The sequence below is a fragment of the Rattus norvegicus genome, chromosome 6 (assembly GCF_036323735.1).
Source record: "Rattus norvegicus strain BN/NHsdMcwi chromosome 6, GRCr8, whole genome shotgun sequence".
NCBI lineage: Eukaryota > Metazoa > Chordata > Mammalia > Rodentia > Muridae > Rattus > Rattus norvegicus.
In genome coordinates, this window is record NC_086024.1 from 15,383,277 (window position 1) to 15,398,063 (window position 14,787).

General features: G+C 45.9%; 1 protein-coding gene across 2 annotated transcripts in view; it reads right to left on the reverse strand.

Moving 5' to 3' along the window:
* Positions 1-13,419, reverse strand: part of Slc3a1 (solute carrier family 3 member 1) — a 35,659-nt gene extending 22,240 nt beyond the window's left edge. The window contains exons 1-4 of one of the 2 annotated variants that reach the window (XM_063261585.1): positions 11,015-13,419; positions 7,432-7,611; positions 7,137-7,291; positions 3,078-3,203 (exon numbers count right to left, since the gene is read on the reverse strand). In XM_063261585.1, the coding sequence (XP_063117655.1) occupies positions 3,078-3,203; positions 7,137-7,291; positions 7,432-7,611; positions 11,015-11,435 (882 nt within the window). In that variant the 5' untranslated portion in view covers positions 11,436-13,419. 2 annotated transcript variants of the gene reach the window in all.
* Positions 13,420-14,787: the final 1,368 nt, after the last annotated feature.

The window sequence follows — 14,787 nt, forward strand, 5'->3', positions numbered from 1 at the left end:
GCAGTCGGTTGTGGCGGCAACAGTTGAAAGCTGATGGGAGCCAGGGCAAGTTAGGTTCAGGCTCCAGAGGTTCAAGTTGCGACCTGAAAGAAGTCCATCCAGGTGCCTCCTCACTGCTAACCACCTAAGTTGCAAATGATTAACCTGCCCAGCTCCCCTGCACAGATAAGTGCTGTGGGTAAGGAACAGGAGGGGTCAGAAGCACCCTGTTCCTGTGGCCTTGAGTCTCAGCCCCTCCGCATTCACATTGACTCATAATAGTGACTCCTGACTCGCATTCCAAATAATGTTTAAGCTCTGGATAAGGTAATAATGACCCAGACAGGAGGGCTCTTATTCCGGTGGACTAGTTAGTAAGAGTTCTATTCACAGATCTCACTGCCTGGATGCCTGCAAGAGAACAGCCAAGTTAGTCAAAGAATCATTAATATATCTGCCAGCACCTTGTGTCAAAATACACAAGAATTATTTAAACATTTCCAGACAGCCGCCCCTGTCAGTAAAGACAGTCATGAAGGATGAAGGGCATCCATCTGGTAAACTGACTGGAATGTTCTAATTGCCAGTCAGGAGAAGCACACAGAGAGGAACCAAATCTGGCCTCGGGTTGTGGTCACGATGATGAACTCAAGTCCCCAAACCTAGGTCTGAATCCTCGTGTCTCTCGAGAAGTGCCATCTCCTGAAGGCTCATTCTCTGATAGCTTACATGCTTCAACAGAGCCAGGTAAACTACTTGTCACACAGTAAGTGACAGTTACAGGCAGGGGCAAGGGAGAGATAAATGAACTTTGGTAAAAGAGGAGAGTCCACAGCACTAATATTAAAAGTAACCCTTAGTCTGCTGACTAACACTACCTCCTACCACCATCACTGGAACAAGAGTTCCTGCTTCAGAAACAGACTCCCACGTGAGTCATTGAAACCTCATACATGTAAAAACGCTCTGTGCCTAAGGAGTCCACAGGAACAAATATCCAAAAAGAAATTTGGAAAGATGGGACATGGCTCAGTGGTAAAGGACTTGTCTAGAATGGCAGAAACTAGAAAGAGTTAAGAAAGAGAAGAAAAAAGAAAGAGAAGAAAGAAAGACAGACAAGGAGAGAGGGGAGGGGAGGAAAGAGGGAGGGAAGGAGGAAGGGAGGGAGAGGGCAGAGGCAAAAATAGAAGCAAGGACCTTTTTTCTGAAACTATAAAACATTGGAGAATTAAATTGGAGAACAATTAAATAAAAAGAATGGAATGCTATGTAAATTGGAATGTTTGATAGGAAGGTGTGAATATTTCTCAAAATGAGCTGCAGATTTGATATTGTTTTTATTAAAAAGTCAACAGGCTTCTTTGCACAAGTCAAGATGCTGCTACAAAAATTCATATGGCAATGCAAAGACCTCAGGATAGTCAAGAACTTCTAAAACAAAGTTGGGCTAGTAATTTGTCTGTCGTCTGTCTGTCTGTTTGTTAGACAGTATCTCACTTTGTAACCCTGCCTGTCCTGGAACTCACTATGTAGACCAAACTGACCTCAAACTCACAGAGATCCTCCTGCCTCTGCCTCCCTAGCGCTGGATTAAAGGTGTGTGGCAGCACACATGACAGAATCACACTTCTTGATTTCAAAACTTATGACATAATTTACCGGACACAGGTCCTGAAGTAGAAACGGATAGACACAGGTCCTGAAATGGAAATGGATGTATAGGAGAACGGAACAGAATTAAAGATCAGAAATAAAGCCAAGCGTTTACCGACACTTGGTTTTCACCTAGAATTGACCACAGCTTTCTGTCCTGTACTGTCTTCCCCACCCACTTCCCTCCAAGGACTACCCAACCCCCCTAAATTCCCTTGTTCTCCAACCAAAGCAGCATTGAGAGAGGGAGCACAGCCCTGTCTCCTGAGTAAGAGCAGGGATCCCTCTGGTGGGAGTCCACTATTGTGGCAATGGGAGCCCTCCATCCTAGTGCCACAGAGGGACCCTCAGTGACTCGCACGCACCTTGCAGATCTGAGCCCTGCATCTCTGACTTCTGTCTCCCTACCCCTCACCCTTCAGTGTCACCAGCTCCCAAACCAGGCTGACAGTTAACATACGGGCCAGAGAGTTAAATTCTAATCTCAAGTAACCAACAGATGGGCTTTTAGCAGACACATCCCTGAGCTGTATTCCCCATTCTCTTAAATTGAACTTGGGATTTTTACCTCTCCCCTCTCTGTCTCTGTCTCTGTCTCTGTTTCTCTGTGTCTCTCTGTCTCTGTTTCTTTGTGTGTCTCTCTGTCTCTCTGTGTCTCTGTCTCTCTGTCTTTCTGTCTCTTTGTCTTTCGCTCTCTGTCTCTGTCTCTCTCTCTTTCTATCTCTCTTTCTCTGTCTCTCTGTCTCTCTGTCTCTCTCTCTGTCTCTCTCTCTCTCTGTCTCTCTCTCTCTCTCTCTGCCTGGATCTCATCACAGACTCCGTCTCTCTCTTGCACTCTTTTACCGTATGCCCAGCATCAGGAGCTTCCCCTTCTGTGGAGGAGCTGGCTCTCCCTGGTGTGCCAGTGTCCCTTCCTGAGAGAGCATTCAGCATCACCTGAAGTGTCACGCATGCAGCAGTGTCATTGTCACCTGGGTATCCCCGAGACTGTCAACTTCTCAATGCTCAGGACAGAGCAACAAGGCAGTATTTACAGAGCGAACATGGAAGGAAGGGCTGTGCGGGGCTCACCTCACCAAGTGAACGAAACGATGTCACCAACCACTGCGTCTCACAGGTTGAACATCCAAGGCCAGAAAGTCAAACAATTCAGCCAGAGGCCCACAGTACACGCAGGAACCTGAAGCCTGTTGTCACCCACCTCCCCACACCAGCCAAAGAACACCTCCAGCACAGGTGCCCACCACTGCTCACAGTATTCTGAGGTAGATGAAGGAAGGAACCATGAACACTTGTAAATACTTGCATTTCATTGGACACCGTAATCTGAGAATTTAATCCTGTGCTTTGATTTTGCCTACACAGACTTTCAGTCAACATAGAGTGGTTCAAATTACCACTCGGGATCCCACTTGTAGAGAGGTTTGTGGGGTGTTCACACTCACCTTTATTTCTTCTTGAACAGCAGGATTTCGGAAATTAAGATCCGGCTGCTCTTTCAAAAACTGGTGAAAATAACATTGCTTTCGTTCTTCATCAAACTGCCAGCTGGAGTTTCCATACACGCTCAGCTAGCAAACAGACAGAAGAACGCATAGATTAGCTCACTCATTCCTACGCTGGCCTTGTCCACAAACACACGACCTCAGAATGCTGGCCCCACAAGGTGGGTACATAAATCAGCGGAGCTGTCTTTCCAGGGAGAGCGTTAAGTTAAATCAATACTCCAACTTCCACCCCAACACCCCACGACAGTGGTTATAGAGTATTTTTCCTACAGACGCCATTCCCAACAACTGCGACACCGCTAGTGTTCACAAGCCCAGGACAGGACCAAGTCAGGGAACAGACATTCCTAATGTATGTGAAGCAGATTATGGAGATGGGAGGGGAAAGAGGGAGGGAGGAAGGGAGGGGGGAGAGAGAAAGAGCAAGAGAGAGAGCGCCCGTGACACTACATTGGTCTTGGAACATAAGGCTGGAATTGTGAAACGAGTCCCCAAAGAGTTTGTATTAGACACAACCACTTAAACTCTGCTAGTCTTCTGAAACAAACGTCTAGACTTGAAGCACCCAGGATTCAGATGTGTTTGACACTATGGCTGATATCCCCTTTCTAGAACAGAGCAGGGGACTCTCTGACAGAGCATGTCAGTTTCTCTGGCTTGTCCCCTGCCTCTGGTCAGTCTACCTTAGTACAGCCTTGAACATGAGACTTTCTCAGGCTCCATCTCAGGCCTTTTGTTCTTGACTTGATAAAGAGCAACTGGAAAACATGGGGGAAATGTGGTGGTAGGGAGTTCCTCCACCGATGTCCTTTTCTTTTTAATGGGAAGACCCATCCCATGGAGGCTACATTTCCATGGCAACTGGCCACAGTGAGTGGTGGCTTCTGTCTTTCCAGGAAAGCTTCACCAGTTCACCGTGTGGACCACCTGGACATGACTCGGGATGATGCACTGACTTTTGTGTAACCAACACAAGATTGTCACAGATAAGCAGCCTGAAGAGAATCGAAGAAACCAGAAACATTTCACAGAAATGGCACCAAGGGAAGCAATGTGTGAGATGTTCAACATCAACAGCTACGTAATCACCGTGGTCCTTAGAGAAGCACTAGCCGGTAGATAAACAGAGAGTTACGAACTGAGATTCTTATATCCACCTGAATGGCAAAAACCACAGTTTGACCAACAGAAAAGCACAACATTCTGCATGGGGGCTTCGCATCTATTTAACTCAAGAAAACTTGGCTCAGAAGCCTCAAAATAGGCCGATAAGCATGCTTATGACACGATTAATGATAAAGCCGAAAATGGTTCAACTGAAGAGTGAGTAAGTTAACCACGTAGTATCTACCTATTACATATACATATTACATATATGTATTACATAAAACCATACAACATACAGTAAGATGCAGCAGGAAACGGTGTGAAGCATGGCTATCCAAAGCTACATGAATGGGTCTTTCCAAAAATGAGTAATGAAAGCCAGTTATAGAAAGGTTTATGCTTTTCATGAACTTCAAAAAAAGAAAACTAGAAAATTAACTATTAAAAGCATTCATTATATAAGCAAAGCAAAGCCCTAGGTGCCATGTGGTAGAAAGAGACGTTGCCCTTTTTTTTTTTTTTTTTTTTTTTTCCCGGAGCTGAGGACCGAACCCAGGGCCTTGAGCTTGCTAGGCAAGTGCTCTACCACTGAGCTAAATCCCCAACCCCGAGACGTTGCCCTTCAACTTCTGCTTGTATACCATGCCAGCTCCCCGCCCTCCCACCCCCTCCCACATAAGTAATAAATAAATTTAATAAAAAGTTCAAATAAAAAATAATGCTCCTCAACTTTCTGACTATGGATTAGCTCCTATTATCTAGAACTCCACATACATGGGATAAAATGAGCTTCTTTAGAATATTTTTTAACTTATTTATTTTATGCACATGGGTGTTTTGTATGTCTGTGCACCCTATGTGTGTCTGGTATTCACAGAAGCCAGAAGAGGGCATCAGATCCTCTGGGACAGGAGCTGTGTGCTTGTGAGCCACCATGGGGTGCTGGGAATTAGACTCAGGTACTCGTGACAGTCAAGCCATCTTTCCAGCTGTAAAACTGGACCAGTCGTTCATTGAATTGCTGAGTACTATAGAATCACACACAGCTAACTTTCAAGTTATTTTTATCTATGTGAATATATGTTCATTTGTACATATGGCATATGTGCGTGGCCATGAAAGCTAGAGACAGCATCAGATACCCTATAGGGGGCCAGAGTTCCAGGCAGCTGTAGGCTACCCAGTGTAGCGTACATACCCAGTGCAACTAGGAACTGAACCCGGGTCCTCTGGAAGAGCGGCCAGAGCTCTTAACTGCCGAGCCACCTCTCCGGGTTCTGGTTGACATTTTACATTAGGAAATCAACTCTGCCCACAAGCAGAAGCTGACAGAAGAACAGGAAAAGTGGCGGCAGAGGAAACAGCTGCTGTGTGCTGTTCTCGGTGTGGCCGGTAAGATTTAAGAACCGACTGTGTGGGCGCATTGACTATACCCAGCCCTTAGTCACAAGCTCTGTGACTTCACTCTGCAAGACAGGAACTAAAGATTCATAGAGCTGCAAGGGGGAATAGACTGGATGGATTAAGGAACGTAAGACCCTTAACAGACGGCCCGCACACAGTAAATGTTTGCTAGTGGCAATTTAACAAGGAGTGGTGTGGAGAGGGGTGTTAAAGAGTAAGCCATGCGCCACAGCCTGATGGTGCCCTGAGCAAGGTGGATGAGCAGTCAGAGAGGGAGGTCATGTGGTCATGAAGCATGAGTGTGCTTAGGTGGGAAGCTGCTGTCCAAGAACCAGCAGAGGTCGGGGTGGAGGAGGGGAGGCTCCCGTGGGACAAGAGAATCTAGAATAAATGACTCGGATGAGCGCAGGCGAGAAACAGACCTGAGACAGGCCAGCCTTGCCTGGTGGGCTATAGAGTGCCTAGCAAATCTGAGCTTCAGGGCCAGCGCAGGGCATCCTAGTAGAGCCATCCCTTAGAATCACGGCGGGGATTGGATCAGCAGGTGCTCAAGTGTCCATAAAAATGGAGTATTTGCCTGTAACTCTCACACATTGTCTTTTGTGTTTCACATAATCTCTGTATTAATTTTACTACCTAACACAATCTAAGTGATAAATTGTAGCTACAATATAACACTATATATTTTCAGGATTAATGACCAGCTAATGGTCTGCAGCTAATTCAGTCCCTTTGCAAATGCTTTTCATATATATATATATATGAGAATATGTAGTATTTGCAGTAGGTTAAACACACAGATTTAGAACCTGTCTCATACAATATTTTACATTAATGCCTTGGGTTCTTATTTGCTAAGTCTGGCCACTTAGAAAGGACAGAATCTCTTACAGAAGGAGCAAGGAGGAAGGACGGCTTTTTCCATCTCTGAGTCGTGTTCGCTGCTAAGGATGCTGGGGTGGGAAGGAGGCAACAGGGAGTCGGAGGAGAATGAGGCCATGCTGATCACCTGGACTCAGTCAACCTCCCATAACAAGGAAGTGGCTCAGTTCAGGTGGGGATGGTGACCACAGGATGTGCCCAGAGGCTCAGGTATCGAAGGTCGTGGAGGGAAAGTGATGAATGACTGTGTTTGTTTATGATATTGTCCAGCAGGAAGGTCAAAAAGTCAAAGAGGCACAGGGCTCTGGAGAGTGCTAAAAGATAGTAGGGAAAAAAGGATGTTATTTTCCTACCTTAGTCCAGGAAATCCCACAACCTGTGCTGGATGAGGTGGGAAGGGAAGCCAGAAGGGATGGAAGCGCTAGTGAGAGAGGACCATGTACAGCTCAACAATGAAGTCGGAAACCTAGAAGCCATTTGGGTTTTTGTCTATCTAACATTGTCTATTTCTAAACTAATTCCTTCGATGCTTTCTGACCTAAAGGGCTTCACACCTCTCCAGTTCAGTGAGTCCAGAGCTGTCTGCCCATCGGCTGTCCTTACCCAGTTGTTGGGAGGGGTGGTTACACCGTTGGCGTGGGTACAGTTGTGCCAGATGTAATAATCAGTGTATTTCCCGCTCCGTGTCCTACTCGATTGGAACCAAGGATGTTTGTCACTGGTGTGGTTTGGTATGAAGTCAATTATTAATTTTAAACCTAATGAGTTAAAACATATCAAACGTTAGGAACAGATTGGATTAGAGAATGTCAGTGAAGGAGGAGATGGGTGCTTGTGTACGGGAGGCCACTCTCTGCCTGCTTTCCTGTCCCCCCCCCACGACCCCCGCTCTGTTTACCTTTGTCATGGACCGCAGCAACCAAATTCTCAAAATCTTTCATTGTTCCGAAAATAGGGTCAATTTCTTTGAAATCTTCAACAGCATATCTAAAATCTTTCAAAGGTGATTTATAAAAGGAAGTGATCCAAATGGTCTTTATATTTAAAGCAGTGATGTAGTCCAGCTTCTCTTGGATACCTAAGGAAGAGCCAAGGCCATGAGCAAACGCCGCTTCGTTTTTCTATTTGAAGCAATAAAAAGAAAATAAGGTGGGAGGGGGGTAAGTAAATGCATGAGTGGCTAGAAAGCAAGCCAGCCTGCCTCTCACAACCACTGCCTCAAAGGAATAGCACATTGTTTGTTTGTTTGTTTAGTAAAATAATTTTTCAACCCTCAGAAAGTTGAATTCACATATCCACTATGGAAAGAGGAAAGGGGATAAAGGGGTGGAAACTAGAGACACAGGCAGCTTTAGGGCTTCCTTTACAGCCCTGTGATGTGCGCTTTTGCATACTTTTCTTCTGCATCACCGAGTATCAGGCTGGCCTTGAACTCCTAACGATCCACCTGCTTCTGCCTCCTGAGCGCTGGGATTAGGGTTAAAGTCTGCAAAGCACTGGCCCGTCCCAAGGCAACTTGCCACATGTGACCATTGGGCAGCTGCACTGTCTCGTCTGGGTTGATATGCTGGAGGGGAAGGCACATACCAGACTTCTAACACCCGGTATAAAGAGAAATATGTCAATAGTATCTTATGTTGATCTACCAATATAGAAAAAAATGCATTAAACAAAATATATTATTAAAATCAGTTTCACCTTGGGAAAAATAACTTTGCACAGTGCTGCTATAGTAATATAAGGAGATCGGGATGGAACTGTTCCTGGTCTGGGGAAGAGCTGCGTGCCGTGCTTTCTGGAGCAGTGTGTTAGCTCTGACGTCTGGGGCAGAGGATGCAGTGGGGAGGTGGGATGCAGTGTCCTGGGGTAAGTGGGCTTCGGCACAGTAAATGAATAAGTAACTGAGCAGACAGCAAGAACTATTATCCGGAACACAGGGATCAGGCAGGACTATAAGGCCAAGATAGAGGGCAGGTATGTGCCAGTATTTGCCAGGTTCCGTGTTCTCTCAAGCTGTCTTTACAGCAAGCGGTCCTCGTTCACTTATGTAGAAAGGCAGAAGTTCACACACAAGAGATTCTTGGCTTGTCAGAGGGACCAATGGAAGTTAAGCTCTGTATGTGGAACCCTGTAGGACGATTGCCTGCTGTGGCTTCTAGACCGTGGTCCTAAATGCAGATTCGAAGCCTTGAGCCAGTATTTTTCTCTGTGTTTCCACGAGCCTACCTAAAGCATGCCTCATCTAAACAAGCAGAAGGTCAAGAAGACCAAAGCACAAAGTCTCCTGACCCTGGCAACAGCATCCTGGCAGAAGGGGAGACATTTAGAGACGCTCTTTGGTTTTCAGACTATTGAAACAGATGCCCCTCAGGGATTAGAATTTTCCCCCCAGAATCTCCTGCTGGGAGAGGAAAAAGCCTGAAGCCTGGTGCCAGCCAGAGGAGGAGCTTATCTCCGGGAAAGAGATTTCTCACAGCTCTCAGCACCTCGGCAGAGCACCGGGATGACCAGAGCTGGAGAGTGAGGCATCTACGAGAGATGGCCACACCTTGGCCAGGACTGCTTTGCTGTGCATTTCTCTTCCCTTTTATTCCAGCCTACGCCTCCCATCAAGAACCCTGACTGGGGCCCTGTGGAATCAGTCTCTGCGTTTCTCTGTCACTCAGCAGGACCTAGCTGCCCTGTTGAGAATGGAGACTGAGCACCTGGATATGCCCATCCTGCTGTAGCAGGTGCTTGCTGTGCTGCCTTCCAGTTGGCTACAGCATTTCAGGGCGACAGCTGGCGGCAGAAATATTTCCACTTACACCCCAAGCAAGCACAGGACTGAGGACGCAGGGTTCCCTGGAGCAGAGTGGCTACTCCAGCATAAGGAAGGGAGAAGACTGGGGCAGCTGGGGGTCGGGAACGACATACCACCAAGGGACTGAGGGACCCTAGTCCCATCTTTGGAGAGACAGAAGGCAACACTAAAACCAAACATGGGGCAATTTCTTCAGAATAACAGAATCCTTGAACTTGAGGAACAGTACCTACTGGATATCAGGAAGCGACTGTTTCCAAAGGTAAAACAGAAGACACACAGAGCTGACTAGAAACTGCATGTCTGTGGGGACTTGGAAGCCACTTAGGAGCGAGCTGGAGGCAGGCCCAGGAGGCAGAAGTGTGTCCCTGGTTCTGGATTGTCAAATCCGAGGTTGCCAACATTTGCTGAGTAGGAGGGGAAACAGGAGCTTGCAGGCAGTGCCAAGGGGCATAACGTCCAAAGCAGCAAGGGACCATGATGAAGGTGAAAGATAAAGCCTCAAGAAGGTGGCAGCTCTGAGTCGTGCCCCTGGGGACAGATACATAGTTCTCCAGATAGTGAAGATGGAGAAACTATTTTTAAGAGTGGAAAGGCTGCTGAAACTTGTCTCACAGGGCAAAGCTGGGGATCCACCCCAGACGGAGAGTGTGGAGAAAAAGTCAGGGGTGGGAGGGGGACAAACAGGACAGAGTACAAAACAAAGAAGCCTTTCATTAAGGAAGTCTGGGGGCTTTGAACATATGACATTTTAAAGACAAACTCACTCTACCACACCATCTTGGTTTTTCCTTCAAACAAATAATCATTGCAAGAAAAGAATTTCCTTCCTAGTTTATTTCTTCTCACTGCACTCCCTTTTTATAATTCTGTGTGTCTCTGTCTCCCCTCCTCCCTCCTTCTCTCTCTCCCCCTCCCCACTTTCTGTTTTGATTTTAGCCCTGGCAATCTTCCTCAGCCTCCTCAGGGCTAGCATTACAAGCCAGAGGGACAGCACCCAGCTCTCTTGTGTCCTAAACCATGGTGACTCATGAGCCAATCTAGTTTACACCCACTGTCTAGCACAGTTTCAATCTTAATATGGCTGATGGAACATATATTATAATCCACTTATAAGGATAAGAAATGACATACAGAACTTTTAGCTTAATTTAAAAAAAATCCAAACGTTTGGTTCTATTTTTCTATCAATATGGCTGCCGCTGTGGAGAACCCTTTATTAGGCAACAACTGGTGAGCCTTTAGCCTTCTCTTATCTCTCAGGATTGAAACTTGAAGACAGTCATCCCTTCTGCAGACATTTGTATAACACGATGTATTTATTAATAAACTCTCAGCTAAAGAACACACTGTGCCTGTCCCCAGAGAGCCAGTCTCAGATGAAACACGGAGCCACAAAATCAGATTTTAGGATTGATGGGTGAATGAATATGTGCGTGGGTTTAGTGGGCAAGAGATTAAACAACCCCTTGGTTCTGAATCCTTCAGCAAAGAGCCTTGCATCAGGAGCAAGGCTTGCGGGCTTCTGCTGAGTGGTGCTTGAATGAACTCCCAGGGGAACGGGTGCCAGCCATCCTGGAATGTGTTTACCACACAAGCCAGGCACAAAGTGGTTTCCAGGAAGCTGGGAGTTGGCCCACAAACCACCCTCCACTGGTCCTAAGCGCCGAACACCCACCTTTCAGGTCTCCATTCCCATCCTTGTCACTGTCCTTAAAAGACCTCGGGTAGATCTGGTACATGGGACCTGCCTGCCACCAGTCAAGGCATTTTGGAGAGATGATGATGATGGCTATGGTGGCTCCGATGAGCAGGAACACGGAGACCACGGTGAGCCAGAAGAGGATCTCCCGAGGCACCCGGTAGCGAGCCTGGCCAGAGAACTGGAACAGCACCTCCTTGGGCATCCCTGCATAGGGCCGCACCACCTTTAGTTGAGGCTCCTCTGGAGCAGGGATACTAACAGCGTTGGACTGTGGAGTGTCCCTGGAGTCTGGGTCCTGCTCCTGGATGTCTTCATTTTGGACAAACCCGTTATTCGTCCGGCATCCCTTCATACTCATCTGGATAGAGTCTCTCTTGTCTTTGTCCTCATTCATGTCTATCCGGTGCAGCTCTTCCCAGTGCTTTCCAGTAGGGACAGAGTGAAAAGGTGGCTTGCTGGGTGCTGTGGTTTATTAATGAGCTTTGAATGGTTTATAAATAATCCTGGCTGGACAAAGTCCAGCCAAGGAAGAAAGGGTAAAGTTTAGTAAAGGGGGTCAGGGGGAGGGGGTGTGTGCACAAATGATCTTTACACCAGGTGGTTGACTCAGCTACAGTAACAGTACATGGGGGAGGAGACTGGGGAGAAGAGGCGGGCTTCCAAACACCGTAAGATGCTACTTGTGTGAGTTCCAACTGCCTACAGTAATTCCATTCACAAATCTACAAAAGGTGGAGGTGACCCAGAGATGCACCCATCATCATGTGAATGTGAAATGGACGTACAGGAGAAATTATTCCCTGAAAGGGAAGCCAAGTCTGACACACACTACAGGATGGATGGACCTCAAGGGCATTACGCTGAGTGGAAAATAACCACAGCCACACAAATATTGTGTGGTTCCACTTAGAGAAGGAATCTATGTTCACAGAAGCACAGAACAGAACAGTGGTTGGGGGTTTAGGAGGAACTGTGGGAAAGTGTTGGCCAATGGAATAGAATTCTAGCTAGGGATTTTGATGAGTTTTAGAGATGGACAATTGTGGTACTACAATAATGCAGACACACTGCCACCGAGCCAGTTATTAAGTGGGTATAATAGTGTTGTTTCACAATGGTTGAAAAACATTGACATTTTCTTTCTTTAGCTAGGTAGAAAAATGATCTCAAACTTTCTAAGGAGAAGCTGGCTGTCCATTTTGTTTGCAGGTGTTCCCCTACAGATCCACAGCAGCAGCTCTGGAGACAGGGGACTGCATTTTGTCGCTGAAGCTCATTTCATGTCAGCTCAGGCCGACTCCAGACAGCCCTTGTGTATGACTAAGCAAGGCATGTGTGTGCTCAGTTCAACCTCAGGCCTTTGATCCTGATTTCAGAGAAGAATGTGGTTTAACATTCTTGTAAGCACTTCCAGAAAAGGTGGGGGAATGGGATGCTGAGCCTTGCAAGTTCAAGTGTTTTACTACAGGCAAACAGTCCTTAATCCTCATACTAAGTAGTTGTTTAATCATTGACAAGTGTAGAACACATTTGCAAGTCCCCAGAAACTGTTGAAAGGCTGGCCTCAGAGATTCCCCAGGCCTCAAGAAATAAGATGATCAGTCACACTTGAGGGCTTTGATTAGACAGGAGGTGTTTTCTTTTTTTTTTTAAAGATTTATTTATTTATTATATATAAGTACACTGTAGCTGTCTTCAGACCCACCAGAAGAGGGCATCAGATCCCATTACAGATGGTTGTGAGCCACCATGTGGTTGCTGGGATTTGAACTCAGGACCTCTGGAAGAGCAGTCAGTGCTCTTAGCCGCTGAGCCATCTCCCCAGCCCAGGAGGTGTTTTCTTAATTAAAATGTTTTTATCATTCTTGTGTTGGGTGGGGTGCGGGGTGCATGAGACGTTCAGACTCCACTGTCTTCTCTGGGTGCCCAACACCACAGGGGCTTCTGAAGGGCATCTTGTGTAACCAGTGACCTGTTCTGGTTTAATGTCATGAAAACACAGAAATGTGAATCCCTTCTCAGAAACTTGCATAAACTACAATGTTGTTTCTCACCATTATTAATTATACCCAAAACTTTTGTAAAGAAGCAGTTGTGTGCTATTGTTTGTTTTGACCAAGTCTCACGATGTATCCCTGGCTGGCTTGGAAGTCTCTAGAGTGGATGGACAACACTAGCCTTGAATTCAGAGGTAGCTAATGAAGTGAGTTGCCTTCCATGTTTTGATACTGCATTATCTGTCAGACACATAATAAATACACCATAGAAACATCCATGTCCATCCTCCCCGAATTTGACTGAGACAACACAACCCTTCAGCATGCAGACTGTATGAGTTGGACTAATCAGCTGGGCTTTGGCCTGGAGGGTGCTTTTTTTTTTTTTTTTTTTTTTTTGGTTCTTTTTTTCGGAGCTGGGGATTGAACCCACTGGAGGGTGCTTTTAACAATTAAACAAATCATGAGCTCAGTGCTTGACCCACTAGACTAACACCTTTCAATTTTCTATATCCCAAGGCAATCATTGAGAGCAGACACAAGTTGAGGCATATGTCTGCCACAAGCAACCAAAGCACTTACCTTTAATATCAAAGTGTATGCTGGTGAATTTTATGTATATGTTTCTTCAGATAAGGGTACAATGTAACTTGACAAACGGAACCTACCAAGTAATTTGGCAATGTGTGCCGAGAGCTCTGACATTTGTAGGGGTAACTGAGGGTAGTCCTATATTGAAACAGAAACTACACAAAAATGAGAGTTTGGACTTGAGACAAAGGAATGTGGAAATATTTGGGATCATGACTATGTGACTATGCATATATGTGCATATATAAATGCATATAAAGCATAAAAGAGAACTTAATACAGAGACAATACGTAGTGTTGGACCACTGGCTATCTGGGAAGATCATAGAACATAAAGCTAACCTTACTCCTTAAAAAAAAAAATTTCTATGTACACCGATTTTAAAAGTAAAAAAAAGGTAAAATTTAAGGATTTTTAAAAAATACATAAAAACAATCCTGGAGTAGAAAAGCTTTCCTAAATACAAAGCAAAATATAAATCCTAGAGCCTAGGGGATGGGGGGGGCGTCCACCTTAGATAGGAAGGTCTGCAGAGATGGCTCCGCAGCTGAGAGCAGTGGATCTTCCCCCGTCACCATGTGGTGACTCACACCCATCTGAAGCAGGATCTGATGCTCTCTGAGGTGTCTGAACACAGAGCACCCATGTGCATAAAATCATAAATATGCAAATCTTAAATAAGGGAAAAGCACACACAGCTAGAGGAACACGTTTGTTGTAATATCTCTGACATGTGACACTTCAGACTGTAGAAATCTGTATCACAAACTGACACAGAAAGGTTGACAAAGGAACAAAGGCAATACGCAGGCAATACAGGGAAAAGGCTACAAGTGGTTAAGAACTTCACTCAGAACAAAAGAGCTGGAAGCCACATTAGGTCAACCTCTGAGATGCTGCAGGGAGCTGTCAGTAACGTGCCAGGTGTACCCAGACCAGAGCCCAGTCCTCTCTACTCACATTTTAGTAATTTTCCATTTTACGGGCACTTTGCATGCACCCTTATCTGTGCACCATGTACGTACATGTCAGGTACCATGGAAGACGGGAGTGCAAGCACAGAACATCAGATCCTCTGGGGCTGGCATCACAGATGGTTGCCACCATGTAGGTACTGGGAATAGCACCCTGGACCACTACAAGAGCAGCTAGTAGAA